This window comes from Oncorhynchus mykiss, chromosome 10 (genome assembly GCF_057628025.1).
Source record: "Oncorhynchus mykiss isolate SJ-2025 chromosome 10, ASM5762802v1, whole genome shotgun sequence".
NCBI lineage: Eukaryota > Metazoa > Chordata > Actinopteri > Salmoniformes > Salmonidae > Oncorhynchus > Oncorhynchus mykiss.
Window position 1 is genome coordinate 14,855,001 of NC_143031.1, and position 23,334 is coordinate 14,878,334.

The 23,334-nt window shown below is 44.3% G+C and overlaps 1 protein-coding gene and 1 long non-coding RNA gene across 2 annotated transcripts in view; one reads left to right on the forward strand and one right to left on the reverse strand.

Moving 5' to 3' along the window:
* LOC149979942 (uncharacterized) overlaps window positions 1-23,334 on the forward strand; it is a 391,469-nt gene that overhangs the window by 183,713 nt on the left and 184,422 nt on the right. The gene's annotated exons all lie outside the window — the stretch shown is intronic.
* LOC110533380 (follistatin-related protein 4) overlaps window positions 1-23,334 on the reverse strand; it is a 250,493-nt gene that overhangs the window by 121,160 nt on the left and 105,999 nt on the right. Inside the window, exon 4 of the mRNA XM_036989741.2 lies at window positions 15,316-15,558. Within this exon, the coding sequence (XP_036845636.2) occupies window positions 15,316-15,558 (243 nt within the window). The remainder of the gene's footprint in view (window positions 1-15,315; window positions 15,559-23,334) is intronic.

The following is a 23,334-nucleotide window of genomic DNA, read 5'->3' on the forward strand; positions in this document are numbered from 1 at the left end:
CAGGACAACAGCACAATTAGACCCAACCAAATCATGAGAAAACAAAAAGATAATTACTTGACACATTGGAAAGAATTAACAAAAAAACAGAGCAAACTAGAATGCTATTTGGCCCTAAACAGAGAGTACACAGCGGCAGAATACCTGACCACTGTGACTGACCCAAAATTAAGGAAAGCTTTGACTATGTACAGACTCAGTGAGCATAGCCTTGCTATTGAGAAAGGCCGCCGTAGGCAGACATGGCTCTCAAGAGAAGACAGGCTATGTGCTCACTGCCCACAAAATGAGGTGGAAACTGAGCTGCACTTCCTAACCTCCTGCCCAATGTATGACCATATTAGAGAGACATATTTCCCTCAGATTACACAGATCCACAAAGAATTCGAAAACAAATCCAAATTTGAAAAACTCCCATATCTACTGGGTGAAATTCCACAGTGTGCCATCACAGCAGCAAGATTTGTGACCTGTTGCCACGAGAAAAGGGCAACCAGTGAAGAACACACACCATTGTAAATACAACCCATATTTATGCTTATTTATTTTATCTTGTGTCCTTTAACCATTTGTACATTGTTAAAACACTGTATATATATATATAATATGACATTTGTAATGTCTTTACTGTTTTGAAACCTCTGTATGTGTAATGTTTACTGTTAATTTTTGTTGTTTTTCACTTTATATTTTCACTTTGTATGTTGTCTACCTCACTTGCTTTGGCAATGTTAACACATGTTTCCCATGCCAATAAAGCCCTTGAATTGAATTGAATTGAATTGAGAGAGGGCGAGAGAGAGAGAGAGAGAGAGAGAGAGAGAAACAGAGAGAGAGAGAGAGAGAGAGAGAGAAACAGAGAGAAAGAGAGAGAGACAGCAAGAGAGAGAGACAGCAAGACAGAGAGACAGAGAGACAGAGAGAGCGAGGTGTGGGGTCCACTTGCAAAACAAGATTTCATCAAATGGGACAAACACCCCATTGAAACCCTGCATGCAGAGTTCTGTAAGATTATCCTACATGTCCAGAGGAAAACTACAAACAATTCATGCAGGGCAGAATTAGGCCCATATCCACTAATAATAGAAACTCAAAAAAGAGCAATTAAGTTTTGGAAACATCTAAAATACAGTGACCCCCTCTCATATCATTACCAAGCCCTGCAATGCCAAGAGCTGAGCAAAGAAAATAGTCCCCCTGGTCCTGAGTTCACAAACCTGTTCTACCAACACACTGAAGCCTCAGGACCAGCATGTCTAATCAATCAGAATAAACCAAATTACAACACAGTCAAAACAAAACTACATTGCTTACTGGGAAACACAAGCACAAACACAAAGCACAATGCAGTGCTATCTGGCCCTAAATCGACAGTACACCGTGGCTAAATATTTGACCATGGTTACTGATCAAAACCTTAGAAAAACAAAGTACAGGCTTGACAAAGTACAGGCTCAGTGAGCACAGCCTTGCCATTGAGAAGGGTAGACACAGGAAAACCTGGCTCCCTGTAGAGCAGGGGTGTCAAAGTCAAATGGACGGAGGGCCAAATAAAAAAATCAGCTACAAGACGAGGGCCGGACTGTTCAAATGTTCATTGAAAATTTTTTAAATGACGCATATAGTCTAGTGAACCTAATTGAACCTACTGAAAACCTAACAAATATATTACAATATGATCAGATAAATAAAGCAATATTTTCTTATGGCTCTGTCAGTAATCTTTAATTTTCAACAGACACAAAAGACAAATTTCCTTTATATAAATATCCCCATAACATGAACATTAAATGAAAGAAACCGGTATTCAAGGCACCATCAGTAGACTATATTTTCTATTTTAGCAAAAGTGGGCTAAATTTACTTCAAAGAAAAAACAATAATAGCAATTTTCTATCATCCACTCAACTGAAATATTTTAAAAATATAATTGGATTGAAATACAAAAAAATAAAGTGCAAAAATCTATTAATCAAAAACAACACTTTGTTTAAGGAGAAGTAACATGCAGTGAAAACAAATATTAAATTTTAACTTTTAAACTTGAACTGAGTAAAAACTCTAAATATGTGATTGCACAGTAATGTTCACTTGTTTGAGGTTGAGGGTGATACTTGGTGGTGTCCCATCTTTTCCACAAGTTCATCAATGTTCGGGGTAAGGCTCTGAGCTGAAGAAATCCTCAGAATTGAGTGGAGGTGTTCAGCAGTAAGTCGACTTCTGTGTGATGTTTTGTTCAGGTTCATCAAAGAAAACAGTTGTTCACACAGGTATGTGCTGCCAAACATAGACAACGTTTGAGCAGCCTGGATGCGCAGCTGGGGCATTGTGCCGGGGAGGAAACGGGCGAACTCCGCAGCACCCACTGCCGCATATTTTGCCCTCAGTGCATCATTGCATTGGAGGTCAATCAACTCCATTTGGAGGTTTGGTGGTGAGCTTTCCACGTCAACAGCAAATGGGTTACCGAGCAGTTCCAACCTGCTTTTTTGTGCTTCAAAGTCAGCAAATCGGCGTCGAAAGTCAGCGGCAAGCATACCTATTTTATCAGCCAACTGTGTGCTCGGGAACGCACTGGTAGAGAGCTTCTCTTTCATGGTCTGGCAGCTGGGAAAGTGGCTCAAATTTTCTTTCCGCATCTGCGTCTCCCACAGAGTCAGTTTGGTTTTAAATGCCTTCACTGTACTGTACATATCAGAGATGACACGATCCCGACCCTGCAGCTGCAAGTTTATTGCATTCAGATGACTCGTAATGTCACACAGAAAAGCCATTTCACACAGAAACATTTCGTCTCGGAGTTGTGTTGTGTCTTTCCCTTTGCTGTCCAAGAACAGACAAATCTCCTCACGAAGCTCGAAACATCTTTGAAGCACCTTTCCCTGGCTTAGCCATCGCACCTCTGTGTGATAAGGCAAATCACCATGCTCCGTTTCTAACTCCGTCAGAAATGCCTTGAACTGGCGGTGATTCAAACCTTTGGCTCTGATAAAGTTAACTGTGCGCGTGATGATGCTCATTACATGCTCCATTTTCAAGGCTTTACCGCACAACGCTTCCTGGTGTATGATACAATGATAAGCTCTCAGCTCACCTGTCGCGTTTTCCTCTTGCATCTTTTCCCGTATCTTCGCCACCAGTCCGCTCCTGTGTCCACACATCGCAGGTGCTCCGTCGGTTGTCAAACCCACGAGTTTTTCCCAAGGCAGCTCCATCTCATTTACACATCTTGACACCTCTTCATACAAATCATGCCCCGTAGTTGTGCCATGCATAGGACGTAAAGCCAAAAACTCCTCTGTCACGCTTAGGTTGGAGTCCACTCCGCGGATGAAAATTGACAACTGGGCAATGTCAGAAATGTCGGTGCTCTCATCCACAGCCAAGGAATATGCAATAAAATCTTTTCCCTTTTTCACAAGCTGCTCTTTTAGATTGATGGACAACTGGTCTACTCTCTCGGCAATGGTGTTTCTGCTCAGACTCACATTTAAAAAGAGTTGCCTTTTTTCTGGGCAAACTTCGTCACAAACTTTAATCATGCAGTTTTTGATGAAATCCCCCTCCGTAAATGGCCGGGCTGATTTAGCGATCTCTTCTGCCAAAATAAAACTGGCCTTGACAGCAGCCTGGCCTTGTTTTAATTCCTCTGCCTTTTGTAGCCTTTGTTCCATGTCCATATTCTTGTTTTTGTCCGCGTGTTTCGTTTCATAATGTCGTCTCAGATTATACTCTTTCAGTACCGCCACACTTTCTCCACACAGAAGACACACAGGTTTTCCAGCTACCTTCGTGAACATATACTCCGACTCCCACCTTGTTTGACACCCCCGGTTCTCAGTATCCACCTTCCGTTTTGCCATTTTTGATGGGTATCTGAAAGTTAATTTTACTGTGATGCTGACGACTGCTGTGCCAATAAATATTGAAATGAAGCAGCCTACTGCTCGGTGCGTCACCTTTGCATTGTGGGAAATGTAGTATTGGTGCGTGTAAAAGATCTGCGGGCTGCCGGCTTGCTGCGGGCCGGTTCTAATAATAAATCAAGATCATCCCAGGGGCCGTAAAAAACCTTCTTGCGGGCCGGATGTGGCCCGCGGGCCTTGACTCTGACATATGTGCTGTAGAGGAAAGGCTGTGCAACCACTGCACAACAGCAGAACCTGAGACGGAGCTGCATTTCCTGACAAAATGTCAAAAATATAAAACAATTAGAGAGTGGCATTTTCCCAAATTTGAACCCGAGAGAGACAGAGAGAGACAATGAGAGACAGCGAGAGACAGCAAGAGAGAGAGAGACAGAGAGAGACAGAGAGAGAGTAACACAGAGAGAGAGAGAGAGAGAGACAGACAGAGAGAGACAGAGAGAGACAGCGAGAGACAGCGAGAGACAGCGAGAGACAGCAAGACAGAGAGAGACAGAGACAGACAGAGAGAGAGAGACAGTGACAGAGACATAGCTTGAACAAAATATATTTTCACATCGCAAAATAAACATTTATTTTCAATTAAATATGTCTGATTCTGACACATTAGAAGTCTTTTCTCTGCTGGCAAAAATAGGAAGGCATTATTACTCTTCAACTGAAAGACATTGAATTCAGAGCAACATTTTCCAGACATATCTCGAATTTCAATTAAATATTTGACGTACGAAGGCCAACAGGCAATTGGAAGCTAAACCCAGATGGTTCTATTATGCTGGAGAGGAGCCCTGAATGAACAGGAGAAGCAGACGAGTGATACCAGTGTTGTGACAACCATGTCAAAGTATCTTAACCATGAATACACAGCACACAATTTTTTTAAAGGGGATTATTTATTTTTCTCCCAATGACTGTGAGGGCAAATGTATACTTGACAGACAAGGATGAACCCATCCCTGAGAGAGAGAAAGCTCCAGGATTTTGCCATGAGGGGAACGGTCGCAGCCTGTGTCGGGAATACACCAGTTTATTGATTGCATACATCATTTAGCAGGTGTTTTAGCGTTGCACTGAAATGCTTGTGTTACTAAACTCAGCAAAAAAAAAATGGTGGAACGGTCGTTAAGACACTAACAGCTTACAGACGGTAGGCAATTAAGGTCACTGTTATGAAAACTTAGGACACTAAAGAGGCCTTTCTACTGCATCTGAAAAACACCAAAAGAAAGATGCCCAGGGTCCCTGCTCATCTGCATGAACGTGCCTTAGGCATGCTGCAAGGAGGCATGAGGACTGCAGATGTGGCCAGGGAAATAAATTGCAATGTCCGTACTGTGAGACGCCTAAAGACAGTGGTACAGGGAGACAGGACGGACAGCTGATCGTCCTCACAGTGGCAGACCATGTGTAACAACACCTGCCCAGGATCGGTACATCTGAACATCACACCTGCGGGATAGGTACAGGATGGCAACAACAATTGCCCGAGTTACACCAGGAACGCACAATCCCTCCATCAGTGCTCAGACTGTCCACAATAGGCTGAGAGAGGCTGGACTGAGGGCTTGTAGGCCTGTTGTAAGGTAGGTCCTCACCAGACATCACCGGCAACAATGTCGCCTATGGACACAAACCCACCCATCGCTAGACCAGACAGGACTGGCAAAAAGTGCTCTTCTCTGACGAGTCGCGGTTTTTGTCTCACCAGGGATGATGGTCGGATTCGCGTTTATCGTCGAAGGAATGAGTGTTACACCGAGGCCTGTACTCTGGAGGGGGACTGATTTGGAGGTGGAGCGTCCGTCATGGTCTGGGGCGGTGTGTCACAGCATCATCGGACTGAGCTTGTTGTCATTGCAGGCAATCTCAACGCTGTGCGTTACAGGGAAGACATCCTCCTCCCTCATGTGGTAGCCTTCCTGCAGGCTCATCCTGACATGACCCTCCAGCATGGCAATGCCACCAGCCATACTGCTCGTTCTGTGCCTGATTTACTGCAAGACAGGAATGTCAGTGTTCTGCCATGGCCAGCGAAAGCCCGGATCTCAATCCCATTGAGCACGTCTGGGACCGGTTGGATCGGAGGGTGAGGGCTAGGGCCATTCCCCCCAGAAATGTCAGGGAACTTGCAGGTGCCTTGGTGGAAGAGTGTGGTAACATCTCACAGCAAGAACTGGCAAATCTGGTGCAGTCCATGAGGAGGAGATGCACTGCAGTACTTAATGCAGCTGGTGGCCACACCAGATACTGACTGTTACTTTTGATTTTTGACCCACTCTTTGTTCAGGGACACATTATTCAATTTATGTTAGTCACATGTCTGTGGAACTTGTTCAGTTAATTTCTCAGTTGTTGAATCTTATGTTCATACAAATATTTACACAAAAAAATAAATGCAGTTGACAGTGAGAGGACGTTTATTTATTTTTGCTGAATTTAGTTTTTAACAATGCAGTCAAATGTCAAACAGCTAATATGTAAAGAAAAATACAAAAAAGAAAGGAAAGAAATCAAGAACAGTGTGACGAATCCAATTAACAACCCAAATGGCACTGTAACAGTATCAAACTGCAAGCTGTACATACAGTGCCTTCGGAAAGTATTCAGACCCCTTTTACTTTTTACACATTTTGTTACGTTACAGCGTTATTCTAAAATGTATTATATCGTCCATCTACACAAAGTACCCCATAATGACAAAGCGAAAACAGGTTTTTAGGAATGTTTGCAAATGTATCAAAGAACAGAAATACCTTACATAAGAATTCAGACCCTTAGAGATGTTTCCATCTCTGCAGCACTCCACCAATAAGGCCTTTATAGTAGAGTGGCCAGACGTAAGCCACCCCTCAGTAAAAGGCACATGACAGCCCACTTGAACTTTGCCAAAAGGCCCCTAATGGACTCTCAGACCATGTGGAACAAGATTCTCTCATCTGATTAAACCAAGATTGAACTATTTGGACTGAATGCCAAACGTCACGTCCGGAGGAACCTGGCACCATCCCTACGGTGGTGGCAGCATCATGCTGTGGGGATGTTTTTCAGTGCCAGGGACTGGGAGACTAGTCAGGATCAAGGGAGGAATGAACGGAGCAAAGTACAGAGAGATCATTGATGAAAACCTGCTCCAGAGCGCTCAGGACCTCAGACTGGGGTACACAGCCAAGACAACACAGGAGTGGCTTCGGGACACGTCTCTGAATGTCCTTGAGTGGCCCAGCCAGAGCCCGGACTTTAACCCGATCGAACACCTCTGGAGAGACCTGAAAATAGCTGTGCAGCGACGCTCCCCATCCAACCTGACAGAGCTTGAGAGGATCTGCAGAGAAGAATGGAAGAAACTACAAAAAATAAAGGGGGTTCCAAGCATGTAGCGTCATAGACTCGAAGTCTGCCAAAGGTGCTTCAACAAAGTATTTAGTAAAGGGTATGAATACTTATGTAAATGTGATATTTTTTTATATTTTTTTATACATTTGCTAAAATAAATAAAAAACATGTTTTTGCTTTGTCATTATGAGGTATTGTGTGTAGATTGATGAGAAAAAAAGCGTTTTAATCAACTTTAGAATAAGGCTGTAACGTAACAATGTCACACGGTGTGACATGGGTGATGCATGTGTTTTGACTTGTCTAGGGGTTTTGTATGTTTATGGGGCTGTTTTCTTTCTAGGTGTTTATGTAAGTCTATGGTTGCCTAGATTGGTTCTCAATTAGAGGCAGGTGCTTATCATTGTCTCTGATTGGGAACCATATTTAGGCAGCCATGTTCTTTGGGTATTTTGTGGGTGATTGTTTCCTGTGTCTGTGCCACACGGGACTGTTTCGTTGCCAGTTCATTTTGTATTTGTGTTCATGTTCAGTTTCCCCTATTAAAACATGGACATCTATCACGCTGCATATTGGTCCGATCCTCTTCAGAGGAAAAGGAGGAAATCTGCCGTGACAAACAAAATGTGGAAAAAGTCAAGGGGTCTGAATACTTTCTGAATGCACTGTGTGTACACCGGGGGAATTTACACAAGCTAAACTAAGACTGACATGTACAGCAGTAGATTTATTAAGTGAGCTATATCAAAAATCCAGTAAATAAATATATATAAATATAGTGTGTATAAACAGTAGCCCATAGGGCTCTAGTCAAAAGTAGTGCACTATAAAGGAAACACAATGTCATTTGGGATCCAGCCCGGGTCTGGTGTGAACAGTATGTTGGCTGACTGCCTCATGGCCACCGAGAGGGGTTTTAGTATACGATGTGACAAACAGGAAGACGGCACAATGGTCCATAAAAGCAGGGTCTGATAGCCTTAAAAGCACCATGCACAGTAAAGCTGTCCCAACATGTCCCTACTGAGCCACAACACTACAACGCCACAGCACGGCCATTTTGTCTAAACGGTAACCGTGGGCGTGTTTTGTTCTCCATCTGCACCGGCATTCGCAGTGGAGGAAGTTAAAAGATCTGGGCTAGGACCAGGGCGTTGGCAGGCAGGGACTGCTGGGCTGTAATGGCTCTGTAGTCAAACTGTCTGTGAATGTTCACCAGCTCACCAGCATGTACAGCGACCAGAAGACCTTTCTATTTTCATAGGTGCGAGTGATATGTATAATACAATGGACTAATGGAGGAGCTGGGGACATTTCAATCCGGGACAGGGCATCCATTTCCACACAGCAAATACTACTTTCACATAATGAATCTGTGGGGAGGAATAAACTTAATATAGGTGAGCACGTGACCGTGAGGACGGGTGGGGGGAGGTGTTCATGAGAGAACTGAGAAGGATGGGGATTGTTAGAAGGGTTGTTAATAACAAAACTGTAACACATGAAGTGCTATCAAGGGAGAACTGGGGCATGGCCACATCTCATCTGGCTGGCAAAACACTCAACAGCACAGCCCTGAATAAGAAGAAGAAGGAATGATAGTTTCTCAGGGAGTTATATGTGCCCTGCACAACTTTACAATAGAAGTGGCACAGTTTAGGCCCTATTCCCACTACAAAATATGAAGGAGAGACCGAGGAGCGGTGTGGCGAAAGAGTTAGGTTAGCCCCAAGAAAACAATTTCCCACCCATCACCACACAATGTTACAAATGAAACACATCTACGTGTATGATCATTGGACATGTTTTAGGTGATGATGGTGGGCTTCCATACTTTTACCTGGCTCAGTGCAGCCGGCAGTTACTGCAACAATTTCAGAATGTATCAGGCTGTTACTGCAATTTCAGGTAAAAACACAAAACAAGTCTCAAATATTAGGAACATGTCTATACATTTCGACTGTTTCAAAAACATTGCTCTGCTATTACCATTTTTACTGTAGAGCTGTTGGCTCAACTAGACAATTCTGTTTACACTACCCTGCTTCAAGGGTTGCAACTGTCAGGCAGGTGTCATGCGCTACCTCTGTAGGTAGTGGTCGAGACGTAGCAAGTACGCAAGTTTACATTTGAGTAATAGGTGTTGCCAACTTTATTTTTACGAAAAGTCTAGTAAGTGTGAAGAGGCTCTTTTGACCAAGGTCCATAATGCAATACTTTTTCTGATCAAAAGAAATATAGGAAATATAGTTAATATAGGTGAAATTATCGGTGTCAGAGGAAAGCCCTAAAAATTGTCAAAGACTCCAGCTACCCTAGTCATAGACTATTCTCTCTGCTACCGCACAGCAAGTGGTAACGGAGCGCCAAGTCTAGGTCATAACAGCTTCTACCCCCAAGCCATAAGACTCCTGAACAGCTAATTAAAAGGCTACCCAGACCCCTCTTTTACGCTACTGCTACTCTCTGTTTATAGTCTATGCATAGTCACTTTAACTCTACGTACATGTACATATTACCTCAATTACCTTGACTAACCGGTTCCCCCGCACATTGACTCTGTACCGGTACCCCCTGTATATAGCCTCGCTTGTTATTTTACTGCTGCTGTTTAATTATTTGTTACTTTTATTTTCTATTTTTAACTTTTTTATTTTATTTTTAATTTGACTTCTTAAAGCATTGTTGGTTTAGGGCTTGTAAGTAAGAATTTCACTGTAAGGTCTACTACACCTGTTGTATTTGGCACATCGGACAAATACAATTTGATTTGATTTGAAGTAGGGTGCCATTTGGGATGCAGACATGATGTGCTCCATAGAGGGTTTGTCCTCATACAGGGCGCCATCTAATGGAGGTAAGGGACCGTAGTACGTAAACTGAGTGTACAAAACATTATGAACACCTGCTCGTTCCATGACATACTGTTGCCTGACCAGGTGAATTCAGGTGAACGCTATGAGCCCTTGTTGATAAACAGGTTAAATAAGGATGGTTAAGCCGTGAGACACTTGAGAAAGGGATTGTGTGTGTGCCATTTAGAGGGTGAATGGGCAAGACAAAATACTGAAGTGCCTTTGAACGGGGTTTGGTAGTAGGTCCCAGGCGCACCGGTTTGTGTCAAGAACTACACCGCTGCTGGGTTTTTCACAGTTTCCTGAGTATAGTGAGATTGGTCCACCCCCCAAAGGACATCCAGCCAACTTCAATAGTATGAAGTTTTGTAACTTCATGTTTTGTATACTCAGTCTATTCCGTTTCAGTACAAAATAATGCTCAACATTGTTTAATATGACATTAAAACAATGACATTCTTGGAAGTAGGAAAACTACAGACAGAACAGGTCCGGTTTGTGTGTATAACTTACACGCAATTCATACTTAGAATAATGAGAGTAAAACAATTTGATGTAGCTATAAAATGGCATGACAGTGCAGTGGTATGATGAGCCATATACTGCACAGTATTCAGCATCATGTACATTACTGGCTTATGTACAGAGTCGGGAGCATTTCAGACCTCCGCTTCACACTGTGAACCCGGGTGGCCCTGCAAGCGGTTGGCTGAGGTCTGCAGGGCGTGAACTGTGCCTGAAACTGATCTACTCCTCCAAAACCAAAGTGTTTTTTTAACTGAGCTAATGGCTTTAGACACAAGGGATCAAAGATCAGCAAGCAATAAGACAGACACTTAAGAAAGTGGGCACAGGGCACAGTGAAAAGCAGTTTTGATAGCTAATGCAATAACCACAGCCAGACATCAAACCAAGCAGACCGATAAGAGACCAGAGAGCAGTCAAACACTGACAGAAGAAAAACAGAAGAGGAGGACAAGTGAACTTCCATCCATCGCTGTTGCTATAATTTGTCCGACGTGTGACGTGTCCGATTGATCATTATCAAGAATCGCGAGGAGCGGCAATGGCCCCTCAATTGCTTGTTTCTGAACTCGGTCTGACCCTGGGAGAGTCATTTTTAAACGCAATCTACAGGCTGGTGCCTCATCCCAAAAAACACCCTATTCCCTAGTGCGCTACTTTTGACCGTGGTCAATGTAGGGAGAAGGGTAGGCAGAAGGGTAGGCATAAGGGAAGGAGGAAGGGTAGGGAGAAGGGTAGGAAGAAGGGTGGGAGAAGGGTAGGAAGAAGGCTAGGAGAAGGGTGGGAGAAGGGTAGGCAGATGGGTAGGCATAAGGGAAGGAAGAAGGGTGGGAGAAGGGTAGGGGAAAAGGGTAGGGAGAAGGGTAGGAGGTAGGGTAGGAGGTAGGGTAGGGGGAAGGGTAGGAGGAAGGGTAAGAGGTAGGGTAGGGTGAAGGGTAGTGTGAAGGGTAGGAGGTAGGGTAGGAGGTAGGGTAGGGGGAAGGGTAGGAGGAAGGGTAGGACGTAGGGTAGGGTGAAGGGTAGGAGGAAGGGTAGGAGGTAGGGTAGGGTGAAGGATAGGAGGAATGGTAGGAGGTAGGGTAGGGGGAAGGGTAGGAGGAAGGGTAGGAGGTAGGGTAGGGTGAAGGGTAGGAGGAACGGTAGGAGGTAGGGTAGGGTGAAGGGTAGGGTGAAGGGTATGGAGAAGGGTAGGAGGAAGGGTAGGAGGTAGGGTAGAGGGAAGAGTAGGAGGAAGGGTAGGAGGTAGGGTAGGAGGAAGGGTAGGAGAAAGGGTAGGAGGTAGGGTAGGGTGAAGGGTAGGGTGAAGGGTATGGAGAAGGGTAGGAGGTGGTGTAGGGGGAAGGGTAGGAGGAAGGGTAGGAGGTAGTGTAGGGGGAAGGGTAGGAGGAAGGGTAGGAGATAGGGTAGAAGGAGGGTAGGAGGTAGGGTAGGTAGAAGGGTAGGAGGTAGTGTAGGGGGAAGGGTAGGAGGAAGGGTAGGAGGTAGTGTAGGGGGAAGGGTAGGAGGAAGGGTAGGAGGTAGGGTAGGAGGTAGGGTAGGTAGAAGGGTAGGGAGAAGGGGACCATTTAGGACACACCCTGCTGGTGAGTTGTAACTTCACCCCGTCTGTGTTGGAAGATGGGGGCGTTGGATTGGGCTGGCTGAATGGGAAGAAGAAATCGGTTGGTCAGCCTGGCTGCTTCACAGACCTCCCGCTGTGCTGCAGGCTGCAGCAGAACAGGCTGTGCTTTGTTGTGGTCCATCATTCAGGAGATGAAAGCTATTCAAATAATCAGCCATGTTAGTTCTGTTAGCTCTGTTTGGATTGTTTTAGCGAGCGTTGTTTTAATTAAAGGGGGTTGGGAAATGGGCCTGACCCGGGATGTTGTTCAGAAGTAAAAACAAGGGCAAACAAAGTTGTTCTCTTGTTTGTATTAACTTCCAATCAAGCAATGGAGTTGTACTGTGGGGTAGTTTGCTGACCAGTTATTGTGTGGGTGATCTGTGTGTCTGAGTGTGCTGTGCATGTACATTTGTGTTTGCGTGTGTGTTCAAGGATGTACAGTATGCCACCTGAATGTGTTTGGAGGGAAAGGAGATGACTGGTGATCTATTGTATTCCCATCAGCCACACTCCTTGTTGAAACACTAAAGTAACGTCACCACGAAATACAACAAAAGCCTGAGCCAGGATTCCTTAGGCATTTCTAGAGCACCCCACAATCATATCTCCAGCTTGTCACAGGCCACTGGCCAAGAGACAAAGGCTTACATCAATACTATTGAGTGGATGGCAGGCTGCAATCTCTTCCTATTGGCTTCAAAATGATTGGTTGACAAAGGGGTTGAAAGAGTATTTCTGTGTGGGGGAAACAGAGGAATAAGGTGTTGAGGGGGAGAAGCCTTAAGTACTTTCCTATACGTCCTCCTCCACCTTGTCGCCATCCATAAGGAAAGAGATAGTAAAACATGGGTTTTGTACAGTTTTCTCTAGATAAGGGACTGTTATGCCAATCCCCTTCACCCTGACTCATTTTGTCTGTAATACTTAACCATTTAAAATGGTTCTTAGAGGACAGCTGGTTTTCAGTCATCATTTGATAGAATAATCCTTCAATCTCCTACTGATTCTTTTGCGGTTTTAGATAAATCAACACTTTAGTCTATTTCTGCGTGCTTTTGTACGGTTGATAATGGTGGTGACAGTCTTATAAATACCATTTGATGTCATAATGCTGTATTAAAGTTAGACTCCATCCTATTTATAGTACATAACAGATATAGGATTTAAATTTGATCACCCTTTTGCAGTGCAGCAAATGTAAAACTAGTTGTGTATTTGAGGTTTTAAAAGGCTTCTGAAGTTTGTAATTTCCATCTTGAAAATGAAGACTTGATTTTCCCTCACAAAAAAAGTGCATCAACAACTACAAAAATGTCCATTCATTACAATCCACGTAATGATTCACATTTCATGTTGCTGTAGAATTATTTTTCTACTGTAGAAAACTGGCTTCAAATGAATATCCTACATCTGTACCTAATCCTTGCATTTTCAGCAGACTCTATAATGTTCCACCCCACCGCTCTTCGCACAGGAAGGTAAACAAATGCGTCTTCACTGACATTTAAGCATTACTACTTATGTGAGCCTCTTCCGTCGCTGGCTTGCACTGAAACGGTAATCAAGTGTAATGTAGCGATTGAACACCTGCCTAATTTGAATGAAGCATGCATGGCAGTGTCTGCCGGGGATCTCTGGCACTCAAATGTGAGATGACAGAACATTTCTGCATGTTCACTTCTCCTCTCTAACTACCTGGACCCAGCTTCACATGACACCATTGTAAACCATGTACTGTACTCCGCTACTTGCTTCTATTGATAGAAGCATAAGGCCGATAATTACTGTGTTTTACTGTCCCAGTCAAAATGGGAAATTATCTTTAGAGGAGTAGAGACGAGTAGGGGCATTGCCTCCTCAGCCAGTCATGCATACGTTATTGTAGACAGTAAGGACTCAATGGATACTGGTCACGGGTCTTCAAGGGGAAATTATTTTTCACCACAGGTAGACAGCAAGACACAGCCTTCCCCGTCCCAGACCAAGCAATGAAAAGCAGTAAACATTATCAACAGGGAAACAGTCAGTAAATAATAGATGTAGTGCTGCCTACTGGCTGTTACATTGTTCAGTGTGATGTGTAACAACAAGAAACAACCTTCACTGTCCCAGTATCGACAGTGAAACAGGAGTTTAACATTAGAACACTGCTACTGTTATATTGTATTAGTGTCCTTTTTACCAACCAGTAGCTACATCCTGATGGCAGGAGGTCGAAGCAGTGACTGAGTGGGTGGTCTGCATTGTGGATAATAAGGCAGGATTTTTTCCTGAATTGCACATTTGTTCAGGAGGGAAGGGTCTGGGAGTCCAATGATAATCAATGCAGTATTTGTGATCCATGGTAATTTGTTATGAATTGAAGCTGTTAGCAAACTGAAGTTGCAGGTTTGACAGAAAATATGTGCAGATGTTAGATATTGCTGGGATGCTTATGCAAAACTCAACATACATGTAAAGGACATTTCCTATATACAAGCCTGCCATTCGGCTTACATTATTCTAACATTGTTTAGTGGGCAATGTTCAGTTTCTTCAGTTTTAGGAACTGGCTCAATTCATTCATTGAAATGAATCCTAGTACAATATAAAAGCATATAGAAGCTGAATACAACCTTTTATAATGGAGACTGCAAACGGTAAGAGACCAATCTGTTGATATGGTTTCCAGGACAATAGCCTTGAGTGCCAGGACACAGACTACAAATGGATGAGGCACAAATAATTTCCCTCTTTCATTTATTTAATGCCCCATTTGTTTGACTCCATTTGTAATGAATGAAAGAATTACTTAGAAAAATAAAGTCTAACCATCCGTCACTGTTTTTGTTGCTGTCTGTATTTTAAGAAGGAATTCTGTGTCCTCAACTGACATAATTAGCACAACTTCTAGAGAATGTTTTGTTTGTAACTCACAGTTGCAGTGTGTGGATTTAATTATCCCCCAGCTTCGGGTTGTAGAGTTCCTTTGATTCATTAAACAAAATGGTATCTTTTCAATTTGACTTGTTTGGTATCAGAACATCAACATGTTCAATAATAACAACATCACTGTGTGGTGATGTGGTTCTACCTTTGAAGAAGCAGTCCTTGCTGTGCACCACGTAGATCCGTCTCTTCTGCAGGCAGGCGGTGCGGTACACCTCACAGTGGTTCTCGTAGAACCTGCCGTCGGAGCCGCACACCGGCACAAAGGTGGGCCGACACTTCTCCTGGCACACACACTCTGCCCGGCCCGTCACCTCCAGCAGCACACACTGGCGGCCCCTCCCACAGTATGTCCTCCTGCAGGGTCCTCCGTCTGACCCAGAGTGGACTGGAAGAAACAGAGAGAGAGAGAGAGAGAGAGGGAAGCCAGGATTTAGGTGGGAAGAAACACTGACAGAGACTGGAATAGACAGGAAGAAAGCCAGGGTTTAAGCTGGTAGACTGCCAGTAGACTCTGAAAAACAACATGTACTGAACAGCATCCTATCATACTAAGAAAACCCAGTATGAAAAATAGGAAGGATGGTTGGACAGGTTGTGTTGGAGGACAGAACATTAATCACTTTGAACACCTGTTGTGTGCGCCAAAATAAAGTGAATAAAATCACTGAAAATAACAGTGTTGTGATTTTCCATTCTGGTGCACTCATTAACACCTCCCTTTGAAAAAAGAACAATATATTCCACACACACACACACACACATACACACATTGCACCTTACTTCTCCTCACACATCCCTCCTAGCACCTGTCAGTCCCGGACCCCTCACCATGGAGGCCCTCTCACTCCCTGCTGATTGAATCTATTTGCACTTAAAGCAGGGCAAAAGCTGCTGAGGCTTGCAGTCACTCCACCTTGGATTGATCTTCCCGGGCCCTGGGGCCTGGGAGGGATCGCTCTCCTGTTGGGATCTGAGCTGGGATTTATGAAGCCTGGTTTGGGAAAGAGCTGGGTTGGTGTTATGAGCTAGGCTGGGAGGAGAGAGAGGGGAGATAGAGCTGGGATTAGCAGCTAGGCTGCAGCGAGAAAGGAATGCTGGGCTGGGGTTAGCGGCTAGGCTGCGGCGCGAGAAGGATGCTGGGCTGGGCTTAGCGGCTAGGCTGCGGCGAGACAGGCATGCTGGACTGGGGTTAGCGGCTAAGCTACCTTTCTTGGAGGAGAGGCAGGGGATCTCAACCTCAGCGATGAAGCATCATGGGCAGGTGGGGAATTATTGTCCAGGAATGTACTATATTGGGTATCTGATTGGCATCACTCAGCATAATATTTCATTCAGAATTATTCAGCATAATACATCATTGTTTGATGCTCTAGAGGGTCATCTTTTAATTCCCTTTTATGAAACCATTGTAGCTCAACTCAAGACCTCTATCCCTACTATTATAATAAAACTGTTGAAAACACAAATTAAATCTGCCTTGAGTATAATCGTATCTAAACCCCTAGAATATTTAATAACAAAGGTGTGGTTCCATTGTTAGAGGATGAAAGTCATTTAATTACATAAAGGAGACTCCAGAGGATGGACACGTGCACACACAGACAGACAGACACAGACAGACAGACACAGACAGACAGACACAGACAGACACAGACAGACAGACACAGACAGACAGACACAGACAGACAGACACAGACAGACAGACACAGACAGACACAGACAGACACAGACAGACACAGACAGACAGACACAGACAGACACAGACAGACAGACACAGACAGACACAGACAGACACAGACAGACACAGACAGACAGACACAGACAGACAGACACAGACAGACAGACACAGACAGACACAGACAGACACAGACAGACACAGACAGACAGACACAGACAGACAGACACAGACAGACACAGACAGACAGACACAGACAGACAGACACAGACAGACAGACACAGACAGACAGACACGGACAGACAGACACAGACAGACAGACACAGACAGACACAGACAGACACAGACAGACAGACACAGACAGACAGACACGGACAGACAGACACAGACAGACAGACACAGACAGACAGACACGGACAGACAGACACAGACAGACACAGACAGACAGACACAGACAGACACAGACAGACAGACACAGACAGACACAGACAGACAGACACAGACAGACACAGACAGACAGACACAGACAGACAGACACAGACAGACAGACACAGACAGACACAGACAGACAGACACAGACAGACACAGACAGACAGACACAGACAGACACAGACAGACAGACACAGACAGACACAGACAGACAGACACAGACAGACACAGACAGACAGACACAGACAGACACAGACAGACAGACACAGACAGACACAGACAGACAGACACAGACAGACACAGACAGACAGACACAGACAGACAGACACAGACAGACACAGACAGACAGACACAGACAGACACAGACAGACAGACACAGACAGACACAGACAGACAGACACAGAGAGACACAGACAGACAGACACAGACAGACACAGACAGACAGACACAGACAGACAGACACAGACAGACACAGACAGACAGACACAGACAGACACAGACAGACAGACACAGACAGACACAGACAGACAGACACAGACAGACACAGACAGACAGACACAGACAGACACAGACAGACAGACACAGACATACACAGACAGACAGACACAGACAGACAGACACAGACAGACAGACACAGACAGACAGACACAGACAGACAGACACAGACAGACACAGACAGACAGACACAGACAGACAGACACAGACAGACACAGAGAGACAGACACAGACAGACAGACACAGACAGACAGACACAGACAGACACAGACAGACAGACACAGACAGACAGACACAGACAGACACAGACAGACAGACACAGACAGACACAGACAGACAGACACAGACAGACAGACACAGACAGACACAGACAGACAGACACAGACAGACACAGACAGACAGACACAGACAGACACAGACAGACAGACACAGACAGACACAGACAGACAGACACAGACAGACACAGACAGACAGACACAGACAGACACAGACAGACAGACACAGACATACACAGACAGACAGACACAGACAGACAGACACAGACAGACAGACACAGACAGACAGACACAGACAGACAGACACAGACAGACACAGACAGACAGACACAGACAGACAGACACAGACAGACACAGAGAGACAGACACAGACAGACAGACACAGACAGACAGACACAGACAGACACAGACAGACAGACACAGACAGACAGACACAGACAGACACAGACAGACAGACACAGACAGACAGACACGGACAGACACAGACACAGACAGACAGACACAGACAGACACAGACAGACAGACACAGACAGACAGACACGGACAGACACAGACAGACAGACACAGACAGACACAGACAGACAGACACAGACAGACAGACACAGACAGACACAGACAGACAGACACAGACAGACACAGACAGACAGACACAGACAGACACAGACAGACAGACACAGACAGACACAGACAGACACAGACAGACAGACACGGACAGACACAGACAGACACAGACAGACAGACACAGACAGACACAGACAGACAGACACAGACAGACACAGACAGACAGACACAGACAGACACAGACAGACACAGACAGACAGACACGGACAGACACAGACAGACACAGACAGACAGACACAGACAGACACAGACAGACAGACACAGACAGACAGACACGGACAGACACAGACAGACACAGACAGACAGACACAGACAGACACAGACAGACAGACACAGACAGACACAGACAGAGACAGACAGACAGACAGACAGACACAGACAGACACAGACAGACAGACACGGACAGACACAGAGAGACAGACACAGACAGACACAGACAGACAGACACAGACAGACACAGACAGACAGACACAGACAGACACAGACAGACAGACACAGACAGACACAGACAGAGACAGACAGACAGACAGACAGACACAGACAGACACAGACAGACAGACACAGACAGACACAGACAGACAGACACGGACAGACACAGACAGACAGACACGGACAGACACAGAGAGACAGACACGGACAGACACAGAGAGACAGACACAGACAGACACAGAGAAACAGACACGGACAGACACAGACAGACAGACACGGACAGACACAGAGAGACAGACACAGACAGACAGACACGGACATACACAGAGAGACAGACACAGACAGACACAGACAGACACAGAGAAACAGACACGGACAGACACAGACAGACAGACACGGACAGACACGGACAGACAGACACGGACAGACACAGAGAGACAGACACAGACAGACACAGAGAGACAGACACAGACAGACAGACACGGACAGACAGACATGGACAGGCACAGAGAAACAGACATGGACAGACACAGACAGACACAGAGAGACAGACACAGACAGACACAGAGAGAGAGAGAGAGAGAGGAAGGAGTACAGGCACAGTCACAGAGAGGTGTGTGTGTGTGCGTATGTGTGTGTCTTGTGGGGGTGGGGGGTTACACAACACGATGCCTGATAATCCAGTTTGCTAATTGTTCTGCATGTATCCGCAAATCATTTGTGGGAATGCAAATACCCCGGCTCCTCAATGACCTTGTTGTCGGTGTCAAGGTCAGGGACGATTACTGGATTGTTTGTATTCTCTAAGCACCAAAGATGAAATGCTCAGCACCGTCCGGAACCACTGGTTGTTTTTCTTTTCCCTCCTCCCCCCGTCCCTTCCCCATTCTCTCCCCTAAAGTCTACCTTTGCAGAACAGGCCACAACAAAAACAATGAGAAAAGTTCTGGTGTCTAGGTTCTGGTGTTTAAAGTTCGGCATGCCTACAGTAAGCCTTCCCTCTCTACTCTCGTGGCCAGCTTCAGTTGTGACTAGCTTGGGAAGCTGAAGTGTCATTTGATAATCCTGTCTGAGCTGCAGCTCAATCGTTCTACATGGGCACTTACAAGTTCAACCAAGCCTTTGTGCCAATGGCAGTGAGAACATGCTGACTGACCAGCGGCGACAGGGCCTCACATCTCTAGTCCCTGCTTTCAGTCTTACCTTTGTATATTTATTAGTCCCTCCTATCTAAGCTCCAGCAGGCTTAGGCAGAATCCAGAAATTGTCCCTCATAATAATCCAATACTTTTTTGGGTGAACATTGTCACTACGATCTATCATTGTTCATTGTTGTCTGCTATCCTCTTTTTCATAATTACAAGTCAAAATCACGTCCTCCCCTGAGTGCTTGATATTTACCAGAGGAATGTGTACATCCTCCCCTTAGTGCTTGATATTTACCAGAGGAATGTGTGCGTCCTCCCCTGAGTGCTTGATATTTACCAGAGGAATGTGTATGTCCTCCCCTGAGTGCTTGATATTTACCAGAGGAATGTGTACGTCCTCCCCTGAGTGTTTGATGGATTGACATTTGCTTTATTAATCCTTTTATGAAATAACAATCTTTCATTTTGCTCCCTTCAGATGCATCAGGTCTCTGTAATGAAAGGGGATCTTCAACAACATCTATCTGTAAAAACAGTATGTCAGTATACTCTGGAGGCAGAGGGACATGCTCTGTATTTAGTCGATAAAACACCTCTATTTGTACCTGAGGCTACATACTAAGCCTGATTAACATTTAAACAGCAATTAAAGAAAACTTTCCAAACCACAAAAGAAGAGATATGGCTGAGTTATCTGCCTTGAAACACTGAGGGACACTTAGAGGGAGGGAGACTGCCTGGCCTGCCAAACTGTTCTAATTAGAGAGGAAGTGCCACTTCTCTAGTGATGCGGGACTTCCAGTAACAAAGTAATAACTGAGCCCCAATCTACAGTCTTCGTCGTTTCTTTACTGCTAGTCACATCTCCTTAGGCTTAGGAAATGGCATTTGCAAATACAATGTGGACATTGTGGGTTCCAAAAGGAGGCTTTGGTTTCTGCAATGATTTCCCAGATCATTCTATTTGGTGTAAATCAGATGAACATAATCACATTAAGATACATGGCGTCAAACCTCTTCTCCCTCTGTGTGACACAGTCAGGCAAAGTGTTTGTGACATTTATTTTTAATATCAATAGAGAAGAGGTCAGAGCTTGGGTGAGAGACTGCAGTGTATAAGATAAGTGATCATGTCTGTGACATTGTGCCTATCGACCCCAATGGACATATAAATTCATAGAGCTAAGATTTGAGCTGAGACTGAAACTAGCCCAACCTATAACCCTCTATGACCTCTCAGATGTGAGGATTTGGAATTAACTCAATAAAGTTGACTTGACTTGGAATTAGGATTGCAGCCAGGTCACATACGCAGGTTAGAGTTTTTCATCATGAATCTTGTTCTGGAGGCAGCTCTGCAGAGTGGTCAGTAGCTGACACAGCAACAAAGTCATAAAATTTGATTTTAAACCTACCCTAACCACACTGCTTACCCTAATGCCTAACCCTAACCTTAAATTAAGACCAAAAAGCACATTTTTGTTTTCATGAATTTACATTATAGTCCATTTTGACTTTGGAGCTGGCCCATCTAATGGATATCGCCCAGTTCTGCCTCAAGGACAAGGCTCATCTTAACCTGTGTCACATACAGTACCCTGAAAACAATTCTTCCAATTATATTAAATGCTAATGTTCTGTTTTTATATCTGACCTCGAAAGACAGAAAAATACTCCCTCTGGCCGTGGTTTGAGAGAATTATGAAGTAACGTTAAAGGATAATTACGTTCAATATGAATTTTAACTAAAACTATTTTTCTCAATTAAGTGTTGCAAATGACCCATTAACTGCATGACTGCCTTCGTCGTGATAGGTTATCCAATATCCTGGGCTTTTCCATGGAAGATGAAAGTGGATATAAAACAGAAAGCTGAATATGGCACTACATGTCTAAAATTGACAGAAATATTATTCACTTTAGAAAGTATCAAAAGTTCAAAGATCCTAAATACTTTTGTAAAACAACTTACAAGGCAACTCCAGGGCACAATACTCAGACTACAGCTGGTCATACTATCAACACATCTGCTGATAAGCAACTTCTTGCTAAGGTTAGGGTTAGGTTAAGGGTTAAGGTTAGGGTTAGGTTAAGAATAAGGGTTAGGTTAAGGGTTAAGGTTAGGGTTAGGTTAAGGGTTAAGGTTAGGGTTAGGTTAAGGGTTAAGGTTAGGGTTAGGTTAAGGGTTAAGGTTAAGGGTTAAGGTTAGGGTTAGGTTAAGAATAAGGGTTAGGTTAAGGGTTAAGGTTAGGGTTAGGTTAAGGGTTAAGGTTAAGGTTAGGTTAAGGGTTAAGGTTAGGGTTAGGTTAAGAATAAGGGTTAGGTTAAGGGTTAAGGTTAGGGTTAGGTTAAGGTTAAGGGTTAAGGTTAGGTTAAGGGTTAAGGTTAGGGTTAGGTTAAGAATAAGGGTTAGGTTAAGGGTTAAGGTTAGGGTTAGGTTAAGGGTTAAGGTTAAGGTTAAGGGTTAAGGTTAGGTTAAGGGTTAAGGTTAGGGTTAGGTTAAGAATAAGGGTTAGGTTTAGGGTTAAGGTTAGGTTAAGGGTAAGGTTAGGGTTAGGTTAAGGGTTAAGGTTAGGATTAGGTTAAGGGTTAAGGTTAGGGTTAGGTTAAGGGTTAAGGTTAGGGTTAGGTTAAGAATAAGGGTTAGGTTAAGGGTTAAGGTTAGGGTTAGGTTAAGAATAAGGGTTAGGGTAAGGGTTAAGGTTAGAGTTAGTGTAAGTTAAGAATAAAGGTTAGGTTAAGGGTTAAGGTTAGAGTTAGGGTTAGGGTTAGGTTAAGAATAAGGGTTAGGGTAAGGGTTAAGGTTAGGGTTAGGGTTAGTTTAAGAATAAGGGTTAGGGTAAGGGTTAAGGTTAGGGTTAGGTTAAGCTAAGAATAAGGGTTAGGGTAAGGGTTAAGGTTAGGGTTAGGGTAAGTTAAAAGTAAGGGTTACGATTAGAGTTAGAGTTAGGGATAGGGTTAAGTTTAGGGTTAGGATAATGGTTAAGGTTAGGATTAGTAGCTAGTTAGTTGAAATGTCTGTAGATTGTCCGTAGAGCATCTATATATGGACTATCAAAATAAAGTGTTACGCTAACTTCTTGCTCTGT